Source organism: Leguminivora glycinivorella, chromosome Z (genome assembly GCF_023078275.1).
Source record: "Leguminivora glycinivorella isolate SPB_JAAS2020 chromosome Z, LegGlyc_1.1, whole genome shotgun sequence".
NCBI classification, from domain to species: domain Eukaryota; kingdom Metazoa; phylum Arthropoda; class Insecta; order Lepidoptera; family Tortricidae; genus Leguminivora; species Leguminivora glycinivorella.
Window position 1 is genome coordinate 13,027,224 of NC_062998.1, and position 15,393 is coordinate 13,042,616.

Consider the following 15,393-nt stretch of genomic DNA (forward strand, 5'->3'; position numbering starts at 1 on the left):
ACGTTGGGCTTATAATAAATATACAATCTATTTAGTACTTATACATAATCATTATATTAGATTGTATCCATATTATCATATTAATTAGTAATTTACCTCGAACACTGGCGAGTTTTAAATCATGAGGCGGTTTGTTCTAATTTTGACTAGGTACCTATCGATTTATATTTAATATTTGGGTATCTTTTGAGACCGCAGTTAAGGTAATGGCGCCTATTAACGTGGTACTTAAGGCAGATTTCAAAAGATACCAAAAAATTAAGGGTATCAAAGCTCATTAACGACCACAAATATTTTTTTTATGGAAAAGTATTTATTGAACTATTAGTTTTGAAGAGTTTTAGGATCATTTTAGTTTATTATATGTCATAAAATGATTATTGAAGTCAACATACCTAAATTTTCTATTACCGTGGTAATGAACAGGTTGCAGTTCTATTAACGCGAATTGAGATTTCATTACCGAGGGTATGAATGACAGTGTTTTTCTGCCATCGGTAAATAGAAACCCATCTCAAAATTCGGAGCTTAATACCGACGGTTGAATATACAAATTATGACAAATACATATACCTATACTATCCTCCTTTATGAAAACCCACAGAAGACTCAGTTTCACCTAAGAAATCTGTACTTACGGTACACTAAATGTCATATTTTGATACAAGACTAATATGTCGCTCGGTAATAGATACTTCTATAGGAACCCATTACCGACCCAAACAAATATTGCATGGATCGGTAATAGATTCTTATATATTCTATTACCGAGGGTTATCTGATCGTACCATCGGTAATAGGCATAAATTGGAGTATTATAAAATCTAATTCCGACCCATAAAAACAAATTCATACAGATGTATTTTCATTACAAATCAAAATAAAATATTGCAACCTTATATTAAAACCAAGTTTACATAACTGGTAAGTAAGCATCAGACTTTATGTCAATGTTTAAAAAAATTGACAAATTAACGGTTTTCATAGAAACTACGAAATCAGTCATGAAGTTTTTGCTAAAAATTAAGGTTTTGTTGAATAATTTTCATACCGCGTAAATAGTTCTTCGATAGCGTGAATAGATCAAGATTGAAACAACTGTAAGACATTATATAACTGATCACATATACTTAAAATAAAGCAAAAAGAACTAATATCACTACTTTAACTATTACCGTGGTATACCACAGTAATAGAATCTACTCACGAAATGGCGCCTTTCACCGCTGTCTTTTAATTTCCACTTTAAACACATTTCCAGGCTAAACAATACGTAAAAAGTACTCAGAAGTCATAAACTATAAACAATAATTTGAAATGCATAACTTTCTCCTGTTTGCCATAATTATTACGTAAACTACTAAATGAGATTGGAGTTCACTTAGGTTTAGCGTCACACGTCAGTATGACACAACCTCTTCTCGCGGCCCCGTGGCAAAAACTGTCAAATAGCGAGCGTCTTCTTTCATTCACACTCTCTATCGCCTATATGTGCGTTAGTCAACTAAACAGGCTTCCTTTGTGTGAGTAACTTTTTTTAAGAAATTGGTCGGTTTGCCTATAAAATGCGTATTTGCAAATGCGGCGGTAATGGACGTCGATTTCGATACCCGCGTTGATAGTCGCCGTTACCTTAATACGTTTTTGTTATAATCACAGCAATTATACAGAAATTCAAAATTACGGATAATTATAGAGCGGAACTCCACAAGTATTATTTAATTTTAAACTACGCAATATTTAGTAAATAACGTACCCTTCTGCCAAGTGCAGGGCCGGGCTAAGTTATCGCCCGAATTGTGAAACTAACATTCCCCGCACTGCAATGCAGTTGTTGAGCTGAATTTCACAAAAAGTTCAACCATTTTATATCGCCGCCGCTGCAATGTATCACATGTACAACTTGACGGGTTTATACTAGTTTATGTGTGTGCTATACATGTATAATTAAATACGTTATTAAATGAGTACCTACGTATTTAAATTTTCAGAAAAGTGTTACAAGAGTGTCATTTGACATTAAATTATACAGTAATGTGTCGCTTAACTTCAAACTCGGGTAAATCCATTCTGCTAGAAAGTTGATTATCTTATAGATAATATCATTTTTTTAAATAATCAACCTTAAAGCAATGGATTTACCCGGTTTTGAAGTTAAGCGACACAGTTATAATATAAATAAACATTGTTTTATTGAAGCTCTTGTTTGTTGCAAATTCTATATCATTCAGTCAAATAGGGTACCAGGTAAAGCATCTCAAATTCTCAATGAAATAAAAAAATATATTTAAATTTTTACTCAATTTTAGGAAACGGAATCTAGGTAAATCTCCACCATTTACTAGGATTTCAGCCAAACTACTAGGATTTTATAATCTGCCTCCTTATAAAATATTCCACGAATTCCCTTTACGGAATCGAGCTATAGCTGGGCTATTTGGAGAATATACTTACTATGTTCTTCTAGTCATGAATCGGCTAATTGTTTTTTTTTTTCATTCCACAGGAAAGTAAGACTAATGATGATTTATTTAGTAAAACAGGGGTAAAGTAAATGTAATACAAATAACAAACAAATCAAATTAAAATGATTCTAAACTAATAGTGAACAAGCTAAACTAAACTAAAATTAAGACTAAATAATTAATTACGTTCGCCCTATCACTTGATCCAAAAGTGCTGGCAGCATTGCCGCGTTGCACAGCCAGCGAAATTTGTAAGACCGGTAAGAGACAGAAAATAATAATTATCGAGACAATTGAAAGAACTTTTAAGTTACGTATACATATCGTTAGTTGATTTGTTATACTATACTTAGGGCCGGTTGCATCAAACCGTCTATCACCGTTAATGCGTTCGTTAAATTTTATTGTATGGGAAGTTCCATAGACGTCTGCTGCGTGACGATGATGCGTCGGTCAAATGTGGTTGATGCAACCGGCCCTTAGTGTTCTTATATCCAAATTCTCCTTAACCATGCCCCCATGACTCATCATCACTTGATATTAGGTACTACATTAATAAAATCTAATTATGGGTAGGTAACATTCTCTAATTAGGCCTACCACATTTTACATGAGTTTATCTTCCTCGACAGTCATCTAGATTCGTATGGAGGTACGTAAACAGAAAGCACATCCACTATTCAATTTCCTAATGGGAGCTTTCACCGCGGGTATATTACTTCAAACCGACGGGTACATTACAGTGTGCTGGCTTGTTTGACGATATGTCCCGACCAGCCGGCTGGAAATGCGTTGCTCCATAAACGTGCAGCCGAAATTTTCGGAGCCACTGGACCAAAATCGGATTGATTAGACACCTCCATTTACTTGGCACAACCGAATCTGCATATGGATCTGTCGTTTACCTCCAGGGGCTGAATTTGTTCAGTAAAACTCGAGGTCAGAATTTTCGTTTGTGGCCTGAATATTGGTCGTTATATCTACGTCTATTATTTAAGCAAATCGACCGAGACGAAAGCACGCGTAGGTACATAATTTTATGGTATATTTAAAAATGAAAAAGAGTTGGAAATATTCTGTTATTCGCTAGATCGTTTAGATGAGTTAATTACTAATTTAACCGCCTGCCTAACTGCTTCCTTCATGCATTTCGTAGTCTCCCATAAACATCGACTTTATAGGTTCATCGTTTTCGATCTTTGGACTGACGTCTAACGTCCTATTCTATGGTACAGCAATAAAACACTTAAGATTAAGTAAAGCATTGAGCTCTCAAGACGCAATTTACGAGGACGTAAAACTGTAGTTTGAAAGAGGTATTTTCACCAAAGGCCAGTCAAGCGCACGGCGGCCGTCGTAAACCGGGCACGCTCCCGACGGCTTTCCTATCAGACAATATGGATGGATGATGTTCAATACCGGGAGACCAGTTAACATAGAAAATAGTATACTGAAAATAAAGCTAAGCTATTAGACAGTGACCGAAGTGTTAGATGTGGAAGTTTATAATATATGTTTTCGGATATTTAATTATTTATTGCATTCTGTTACTTAACACCACATGAAACATTGACAAACAACAAACTGAAGGCATTACCAGGATTGCAGTGAGGTTTGACGACCGGTCTGGCTCAGTCGGTAGTGACCCTGCCTGCTAAGCCGCGGTCCTGGGTTCGAATCCCGGTAAGGGCATTTATTTGTGTGATGAGCACAGATATTTGTTCCTGAGTCATGGATGTTTTCTATGTATCTAAGTATGTATTTATCTATTTAAGTATGTATATCGTCGCTTAGCACCCATAGCACAAGCTTTGCTTAGTTTGGGGCTAAGTTGATTTGTGTTAGGTGTCTCCAATATTTATTTATTTATTTTCACAACTTTACCTAGTATGTATTTCTGTATAAGTACCTACTAATTTAGAGTTTTGACTATCTTATAAATATTCCAGTGACTAAGTGGTTCAAATACACTACGTACGTTACTCCAAAGCTAACATTTGTGTAAAAATAGGAGCTGCAAAATATAAATTAAAATTTTATATTGACGTAGTACGCAATTTATAATTATGTTAAAAACGTGTTACTAAGAGTAAGCATGAGTAAGCTCAACATGATATAGTATGATCTGATGGCTCTCAAGCTAATCTTACTAAGTTTCTAAGAGAACTAAAATTAGCAACGGATATTTATAAAGTGTTCGAGAAGCGCTATTATAATGTATAGGTATTGGATACTCAGGATTTGAACCTATGAGCTATGAGTTTGAATTGTAGTTTTGGTGAAAACAAAAATACAATTAAGTAAATACATAACTAACTTGCATTTGTACTCATTTATTTGAGCATTGCACCATAATTTAAATTGTGGTTATAAAAAATGGATATGATTTCATTGCAATGGAAATAATGAAATAATTTTAACGCTTATTGATTATGTCATGAACATACCTATAGCTGTTGGTACTCTTAGGGCCCCTTGCACCAACGAAAATGGAGGGTTAACCCGAGCGTTAACCCACCATTTTATATGTAATTTGACAGTTGACAGCTCACTAACCCTGAGTTAAATGGTTGGTGCAAGTGGACCGTAGATAAATAATTAAATATCTCACAATTTTTATAGTCCACTAATCTTGATATTAATTAAATTAAGTAGTTAAAGTACCTACTTATTTTTTATATGTAATGAAATGTAGTGCGATGAAAAACGTTATGTTACTCTAGGCGTTAAATGACTCCGGCAAGCCGTCGCGATTTAACTTACACTTGTTAGCAATTTTCAACTTCTGCCCAACGTTGCACATTTTACACAATGTACTATTTTTCAAATTTATAAGTCACTAGCTTTTGCTCGCGGCTTCGCTTGCGCTAAAATCGAAAATTGCGGAGTGCTCCAAACTTCTACCTTTCATTTTAGGGAAGTGGGGGGTTAGAAAGAGACAAAAAGTAGCCTATGTCACTCTCCATCCCTTCAGCTATCTCCAGTTAAAAAATCACGTTAATTCGTCGTTCCGTTTTGCCGTGAATGACGGACAAATAAACAGACACACACACTTTCCCATTTATAATTAGTATGGATAAAGTTATTAGTTTACCATATCAACTTAGGTAGTACGGCGACGCTAGCAACTAAGTATTCAATATTACGCTTATAAGTGTTAAGTTATAGCACCCTAACTTTCCTAATTGGGTATTGGATAACAGACCGCGGTAACGCGAGACGGGACACGAAGCGAAAAGTCTTATGTGCTAGGTAGGAAAATTGCGAACTTGTATTATATACTTAGTTAGTAGGTACATAATTATCTCCTTACTTGCTCAAAGTTTCGAGTTCATCATGTATTGATAAAAAGAAAATATGGATATGGGAAGCGAGCGGTATTTTAAGATAGCGGTATTTTAAGTAAGTCCTGTAGATAGGGAGTATTTTAATTTCACATTTTACTCCAGTATTTTTTGTCAATTTACAGGTATTTCGTTTTCTAGGTGTATAAAATATGGTTGATAATTTGATAAAGGAAGTACCTATCTGTAATGTAGGAATGGAAGATGTTTCCTTATGTTTCTAACTTTCTACACGTGTACATAAATAATAAATATATTATAGAATATTTTTACAGAGATGACTGAGACCCACGGTAAGTTCAAGTGGGCTTAAATTGTTACTTAGACAACGATATACATATATATATACAATATGTAAATACTTAACTATGTACATGGAAAACATCCATGACTTGAGAATAAATATTTGAGTGCTCATCACACAAATAACTAAAGGTCTTACTTCCTATGTGTGTCTTATTATTCGAATTATTAAGGAACAGGGTCCCTACCGACTAGGCCTGATCGGTCGTCAGTCAAACATATGGATACACACAGGTATAGATAAATTAAATAAAATACATTTCCCCCCCTAGCAACACAATTGATATCAAAGATCGTATCATGGCGCATACAAATCAATGTGTATAAATGTGTAGGCTGCAGAATGACATTCGAGTTGCCGGGCCGCCGTGACCCATACAAGGAGTGTCTCTGTAAGGAAAGTGGTCCCCATTGTGCAGCATGCAACCCGGGTTGTTCACCTATGAGAAAAACTCGTGAGATCTCAAACTGGTTTATTATTCGTGTCTAGATGCTCTCACTTTTCTTTATGAGAAGAATTTGATACCTATGTGGTAACTACTGACACAGTTCTGCAGAATGCTAGTGATAATTTTATCGCGCATGTGCCTGTATTTGATATAGAAACCTACTCTGAAGATCATTAAGTAACTGTGAACTTGTATCACTTGTATGAGAGCTTCATCAAAGGATAAATATGTAGTTCATTTGCGAGTATCTACAACCAGAAGCAGTCTTATTAAATTCAAACTTGTTAGGATCAAATTATACAGGATGGCATATTAAAGCTCATTATTGGTAACGAGCCATGTTAGGCGCTCAACGGTGGCTCGTGCCGCCCATTGCACGCCTCACACGATTGCCTCAGTTAAATTATATGCATAATGCAGGTAGCGGTGCGGTTCACGCACGTGCGTTGGTCTGAGGGCGCCGAACATACGTCACCCTCGAACGAACAATGGAAGCTCGGATATGACGCCTTCAGACGCATAGGCTGTTACTCCGGCAAAGACACCCAATGTCACACAATAGCTTGTTAGCCTTTTGTCGTGCGGCGAGTTCGAGACGGGGTGTACCGTGACGTCCTCCGTGTTGTCTGCGTACCTAATCAGAGAAGCTTTGACCGGGAGTCAACAGGGTTAGGGTTAAGAGCTAAGCGCGTCAAAGTTAACACCTCAGAAGCCTTTCAAATCAACAACTCACTGACGAATATCACGTTACCTACACATAGAACCAGCAGTAAACTTCTGTTCAAATGAGAGCTAAGAAGATACTTATAATTGTTTACGTTTCAGTGAGTTTCTAGCATGCTAAATTACCTACCTATCGTCGAGGGCAGTCTTCAATTTGCACTTCAGTCCCCTTTGTTTACAAACATAGAACATGAGTAAACCAGTAACAGCGAGAATCACCTCGGCAACTCGCCAATAGAGGGCGCTTAGTTTAAAAATAGAAGTGTCACCGTAAAGCCGTTAGTAGCGTGGCTAGGATTAATTTATAGCCGTCGCGGCGGTAGGCATTTCCGATCTACCGTTTGTGTACGCAGCTGTTTGTGAACTCCCTTTCAATAGGTATCCAACCGCACACTTCTTCCTAATATGATATGGGGTGTTTACTAGTTTAGCAACATAATGTTACTAGTAGAAGTAGTGGTTAATTTTTAGCATCTGTGATTGTTGATTTCCATCTTACCATCCATTGGCTTTTGTTTTATTTTGATTACTATAAACACCAAAGATGTTTTAAGTAAGTAGCTACAGATACTAATGTTGCAATACCCTACCATTTAATGTAAATTTGAAGCACATAAATATCTCTAATATGATCTAGGTATCTCTATCTCTACTTAAATGCCATCATTTTACCCGCCAAATAAGTAAACTACAACCTATTTAGCTCAAACATTTTGAGCATTGTGAACAGATGACGTCAAGAATACAGTCACCTCAAGCCTAATCCTTGTTTGTTCATCATCATCATCCTCGCGGTATCCCGGCACTTGACTCGGCTCATGGAGCCTGGGGTACGCTTTATTGACAGAAGACAGTAGACGCATATTAGATAAAATACTATTTTGATTTAAAATCGTTTTAAACACTATCGTATTCAAAAGTCTTCCATTCCACTGTATTTTAGTGCAATGGGCACTTTCGCCCGGACACATCACAAGCTTGGCGATGCCTCTGAAGTAGAGATGACCCTAATAATAGTTTTTGCCGAATACATACATTCTCGTAATATTCAGTCACAGTCGGCCAAAGCACCGAATCGACCAAAATTTTAGTTAATTACTTATTTGTACCTGAAGACGGTTTGCATTTTGCAACAAAGCAGATCCATGGCTGTTGTTAGTAACTTATTTATTATTAATCTGTGACTGTTGCCCACAGAACTTAATTTAGATAGAAGAAACAAATTCATTTGTATGAGCGTGTCAAATTTTGTTGAAGTTGATTCTTGCCTGTATTTTAAATATGTCTCAGGCTCTTGATTGTTCATAATTTTTGTGTTGTTGCAATTGAATATCACGTAACGAGGCATTTTTTATGTTTTGGTTGACTTCAACTTACAAAAATTGACGCCCGAAAAAGCTGCGAGTAAAGACGACAACTCAGTGGATTTCACTGAGTTCATTTGACACGCTAAGTAGATACGTTTGCTTGATCTATGGTATATATGACATCTGTGCTGTTGCTCTAAAATCATTTGTACCTAAATAAAAATGTCCACGAATACATATTAAAAACTCTCCAGTGTGCATTTTTAATAGAGTTTTTTTGTTTTGTAGGTAGTGTAGCGATACCGATTACTGGAAAACATTCGGTAATGCGGCCGGATAGGTACCGAATACTTGCCGGATATATGACGCACCTCTACCCTGAAGCCACTCCTTATTATAAGCGCGTTAATACATATTACGCGGAACGGGTTATTTTAGCACGCCTGCTTTGGCTGAACTTAGCGTTGTTTTGTCATTATTGCTTCTCGCAGATATAATTGGCAGTTTGTCAATTTATGTAGGTATTTCTGTGAGTCAAAGATGTTTTACCATCGCAGGTATGTTACCTCCGGAACATGCCAATATTGCCAACTAGCTTTTGCCCGCGGCTTCGCTCGCGTTAGAAAGAGATAAAAAGTAGCCTATCCCTTTAGGTGGCGGAGCTACAAGTTGCATAGGGGATAAGTGGCACGGTCGTTTTATAAAACATTCCGTTAAGTGGCAGGTATGTCATTCTCCATACCTTTAAATCTCCACTTAAAAGCAAGTCAATTCGTCGCTCCGTTTTGCCGTGAAAGACGGACAAACAAACAGACACACACACTTTCCCATTTATAATATTATTAGTAAATTTGTTTAGCGTAGTTACTTTGCAGGAGGTCTTATACCTAAATAAAATTGAAAAAGTGGTAGCGCTGGTAGGTATAAAATACTGTCAGAGAAGGGGCCGTCTCCTTTCCTTTTAAAACCCTATTAAGGTTACATAATAAAATTATAGTTAATTGTTTTACACTACGGTAACGTCTACCGCGAATTCAGACTTTGTCAAAAGTGAAATAAATTTTAGGAAAAATAATCAAAATTAATTTAGTAATTGCCAACTGTGAATAAATAACATTTTTTTTAAATTAAATATATCTCAACTTACTGCAGCGACCGATCATTCTATAACACCCAAACGTTATCCAAAAACCCAAAACTGTTAATTTTTAATTGTAAAAAAAATCATTAAAAAAGATACCAATATGGACGTAAACTTATGGAAGTTTATGTCTATTGAACTCTATTGGTCTTTATTCTATTTCAACTTTTCACTCTAACAAGATGTGCAAAGGAGCGCCACCTGTAATGTGTTTTTAGAAACTGCTCTCAGACCGGCATTGTATACTAACCCGTCACTCGCACTACTTCGACTACTCGCCGCTAGATGGCGCTAAAATAAAAATTATCGACACGGCAAGAACCGCAAGTAATTATTTTGTTCCTTGATAGAATTATGATTTTAATTATAATTTTATTACTATAAATAGAACCTACCTGTTAGCTGCTAAAGTTGACATGTCGATGTTGTTCCCACACGCTGTTAAGATCTCATCACAACTGCTGCCACCTTTGATGCGCTGTACAGAACTCAGGGACACATCTTCGCTTGAGTTTTTCACCACGTTTGTAGTATTGCTGCTAGATGGCGCTGATCTTTGCTTCGAGGCCTGTTTGTGCCGACTTAGAGCGAAAAACAAAGCCAGTACAGCTTTTAGTTTTGCATCACGGATGTCCACAGCTGTCACTTGTTCTAAACCTTGGACATTTTGGGCGTGGAGAAAGTCCAAGCAGCATTGCACGTTTTCCAACTGTAACAACAGACATTTTCATAATGAATATGGTACATTGATATGGGCAGGGATAGGGATATAATCATGGTGGGTCTAGTTAGAGTAGCTAGGGCAAGAATTCACAAAACATCAAGCGTCAACTCCCAGGAGCATTTACCCGATTTCCTAAAGGGGTCAGCAACAAACTTACTAACATTATTAGTAAGTACCGTCAACTACAAACTACTTTGACTCGTGGGGTAAAATTGATCCTTGTATTTTGCACTAAAATGAATTCGGTTTCAAAGGTTTTCATTATATATTTTATTATGTGGTTACATCATACATTGTTTAATTCGCGTTCAAAACGTTACCTCATGAATCAAGTAACCCCAGACTACCGGTAGTTGTGTGTATTACCTACCCACCCACTCACACCCTATCTATGGGCTTTTTCAGTTTTCAAGAATACTTCCATTAAGGGGTCTTGTACCCTCCAACAAGTTACACACAGTAGTAATGTGACAGTATACTTCCAGGTGGAATTGGTTAAACAAAACAAAACAAAACAGGCAGGTCTATACCAAAAGGTACGGTATGGTACGGACAAGGATGATTTATATAGGAATTATAATCTTCAGACTAAGAATCGTTCCTCAATTTTTTTTGCGCCACTACACTGATGATGAAAATGTGCATTGACGTGATATCATGATATTAAAATAAAGGAGCATGTCATTTTTTCTAAAAAATAAAAACTCAAAAATATTTAAGGAAAACGCCACTACACTGATGATGAAAATGTGCATTGACGTGAGGCTGCAAAACAGCGCCATCAAGTTTAAGGAAAATAAGCCACTTCCAGGCTGCAAAAAGCCCATACATTTCAGGGGTACGCCTTTTTGTATGGGCTTCGTCTGTCCCTGTATTATATCGTCCTTGATACAAAGTAGGTATAGATTATTTTAATTAGGTAGTAATACATATCTCGGGCTTTTATTAACTTTTACTGACATGCACTATTTGGTATAATTACACTGGCTGGTTCAAGTAGTTTATGGCATGGAATAAAGGTTAACTAAAAGTGGCGTTGTGTTGCGAAATCCTGCCACCTAACATTGCGTAAGCTACGAGTAGTAGGGTTACTGAGATATTTACTATGAGAGTGGTAACGTCCTTTTATATATTACAGGATATACAGGCAAAGGGCATACGATTAATAAATAGTTTAATAAATGACTAATTAACTACCTACATACTAGATGACTGCGTTACCAGCAACATCTTAATGGATGCAATTAATATGCGCTGTATCATTCTATTGATTGACTTTGACTTGCCTGGTTACCAATGCTCTGAAATGAGTTTACATTTACAATTTAACTCTAAAATTGTATTAACACTTCTATCTATATCTAGCTAGCGGTTGGAAGCGGACTCATTGCGAGCCATTGACTAAAAAGATGCATATTTCACATAAAGGAACTTAAGGAGCCGTTTGCTAGTCAAAATCAAGGTTGGGATATTAAGTGCCTGTCGGCAGTAGAACCAGTGACCTATGGGTACTGGTATGGGGATACGTCCGTATATGGCTCGGCGACCGCGCAAGCACTGTTGCAACTCGCAAGAGACCTTGCGTACACGAAAGACCGAGTTTCAGGACACATGTAAATCGAATAGGATAAAAGAGAAATAAAGAGAGTGACAGGAGGTCAGACTCCGAAGGGTTAAGGTAATAAACAGATTCTCGGCGGAAATGGCATTTAAATGACCACAAAATTAACATTTTGAAAAAACCCCCGATCGCGACATAGTCGACCGATTTTCATGAAACATGGCTAAGAACACTCCCGACTAACGCAGCTTCCAGACAAAAAAACTAAATCTAAATCGATTCATCCGTTCGGGAGCTACGATGCCACAGACAGACAGACACACACACACAGACAGACAGACAGACAGACACGTCAAATTTATAACACCCCGTCGTTTTTGCGTCGGGGGCTAAAAAGAGAAATAAAGAGTCCTGTGACAGGAGGTCAGACTTCGGAAGCTTAAGGTAATAAACAGATTCTCAGCGGAAATGGCATTTCAAAAAAATAAGCGCGTTACAAAACACGGAGAAACTAAAAAGCAAAAAATAATAAACCTTTGAATTCAGATTTCTCATCGTATTGCAATAATCTAAACATCCAAATTATAAACAAATCAATTATTTTTGCAGTCGGTACCAGACCTGGCCCCGTAGCCGAATGGCATTTCTCCGACGCCAAACGAAAGCGATACGCCGCTGGCTCTGTCGCGCCAATACGCAAGCGCGATAGAGATAGATATCTACTAGCGCTTCGTTTCGTGAGCGTTTCGTGAGCGATTGTGCCATTCGGCTAGCCACCCTGTTCGTCGCCTTGCTATTGCCCGTTTGCCCCACCCAACCATACCCAGGCTGGCACCGACTCCAAAAATAATTGATTTGTTTATAATTTGGATGTTTAGATTATTGCAATACGATAAGAAATCTGAATTCAAAGGTTTATTATTTTTTAACCGACTTCAAAAAAGGAGGAGGTTATCAATTCGACTAAATGTTTTTTTTTTGTATGTATGTTCCTCGATATCTCCGAGAATTGTGGACCGATTTTCAAACTTGGAGATATCGAGGAACATACATACAAAAAAAAAACATTCAGTCGAATTGAGAACCTCCTCCTTTTTTGAAGTCGGTTAAAAAGTAGCCGCATTTCTCCGTTTTACGACTACAGGATTCGTTCCTTCTCAAATTAAAATGAACGCATGAATTGTTAATTTTAGTGTGAAGTTCACCTTTAACAAAATGGAAGTCGATATAGTGTAGGTGTTTAGACTGTGTAGCCTACGCGACACATAAAAAAACAATAAAAATCCTACTAAGAATTGGCACTCGACACAACTTGCTGTAATGTGTAATGCAAATATCGACACGAGCTATGCAATTTGCATCGACATACCTCCCCGGGATCCGGCCCGAGTTAACATACGGATAAGTGTAATTAATTCATGCGATCCTTATCCGCAGGGTACTTGGCCAAAGTCACAAACGCTTACGCTTCGGAGCTAGCTCTCCCTAATCGCTCTTACGGCCCAGCCACGACATTGGTCTGAGCGCGACAGCGGTGAGCGGCAGCCATACGTGCGAATGAAAAGTCCCATATCTGTGTCTCGCTCCAATGTATGGCCGCCGCTCACCGCTTGGTCGCTGTACACATGTGGCCCACGGTTCCACCAACCCTTGGTAGAACCCCTTGGCCAAGATAAGAGTCGCTGTTTACACATTGGCGAATCAATCACTTGGCATTGGCTCTTGGAAAACGTTGGAATTTACGTTTTCAGCAAAATTTGATTAAAAAATAATAACCCCGTAGTAAAATTAAATAATTTGAAATATTAACAATTTTTTGAATATTCCGATAAGCACATTTATCTTTTTTAGGCAATATATTAAACATTTGCAAGGTTATTTTATTTCCTAACAATCAACACTATTATTGGCATAGATAAACTTATTATTTTCGTAAATATTTCACTACTGTCCTCTCTGACGGCTGACGACAAACTGAATGAAGCGCCAACATGTGAAAGCAGTTGGCCATTGGCGCCAAGATCCTTTGATGTGTGGACAAAAAACCGACACCAGTCGGTTGGCCGGCCAGCGCTAGCGCCAACTACCAACATACGGCCAAGTAGCCCTCTACACGCTTGGCCAAGGGGTTCCACCAAGGGTTGGACCAACCGTTGGCCCCATATGTACAGCGGCCATTAGACCAATGTCGTGGCTGAGCCGTTAGTGGCGCGTCAGAGGGAGACTGCACTTCGATCGCCACGATTGTATTCGGTTAGGCCGGCAGGTCTTAAGGCGCGCACACACGAGGCAGGTCCGACCCGTTATTAGGGCTTAGGTCATGGCGCACGGCTCGATGTGTGTCGAGGCCTCGTCCTGCAACTGCAAGTACTGCAAGCAGCGAAACTTCGAAATGAATAGGTACGTGAATTATATCTACATAAAACCCTTGTTTGAGGTTCCTGAATTTCTATTTTTTTCAGAATCAGTATTACTCTATATAGCGACCCTTATGTAATGGAAAGCCACATATGTATAGAGAAAAAACATATTATTATAAAATCAAGAATGTGAAGTGAAATATTAAATCGGGTGCCGTTACATTATATTTCATTTCAACTTTACATCCTAATCTTTCTACATATTATGTTATATAACAGTATATAACTTACTCGTATATATTGACTTAAAAGCTCGGTACCATTCATTAATCTATCTTTTTTTACGCCTACCTAATATGGTTTTCCTATAACTAGTGGTTTTTTAAAACGTTTTATGACTTGTTACGGACATTTAGATTGTGATAACAAAGGGACGGACTGTCAGTGGCAACGGTCACGCACATGGCGCAGTACACAGAATAGTATTTTATGCAACTGGTGGTTAAAAGAGGTCAAAAAAGGTGAGTGGCGTGGGTAACAATTTGAGGCGAAGCCGAAAATTGTTAATAAAGACGCCACGAGCATTTTTTGACTCAGTTAAACACCGTTGCATACAATACTTTTTCTACGACCAAGCACTTATTTTGAAAGAAAATTATAAATCAACAAATACCTACTTTCAGTCATCTTAGTTATCTAGTGGACCGCCTACCATTTTGAATATGCAGTTTGAGTGCAAACATGAAAATAAAACTGTCTATGGTATGGTTCTTTGAAGCCTGGCCACTAAGACGAATCGAGCCGAGTTGAATCGAGTTCTCATACATTTGAATGCGATTCGACGCGTCGCCAATGAACGCAGCAGAAAACGAAGGAGTCTCGACTCTGCGAATTGGTTTGTTAAGTTGGTAGCAATGTATTTACTGAACTGTAACAGCTATATCGTGCTACTTCTACTAAATGTTTTCAGGGTATAGACTATATAGATAGACTTGTCCTGACATCTTTTATGTAGG

At 37.7% G+C, this 15,393-nt stretch overlaps 1 protein-coding gene across 4 annotated transcripts in view; it reads right to left on the bottom strand.

Moving 5' to 3' along the window:
* Positions 1–15,393, bottom strand: part of LOC125241288 (protein sickie) — a 205,504-nt gene that overhangs the window by 136,163 nt on the left and 53,948 nt on the right. For all 4 annotated transcript variants that reach the window (XM_048149685.1, XM_048149684.1, XM_048149683.1 and 1 more), the window contains exon 3: positions 10,128–10,441. In XM_048149685.1, coding sequence (XP_048005642.1) covers positions 10,128–10,441 — 314 coding nt within the window. The remainder of the gene's footprint in view (positions 1–10,127; positions 10,442–15,393) is intronic.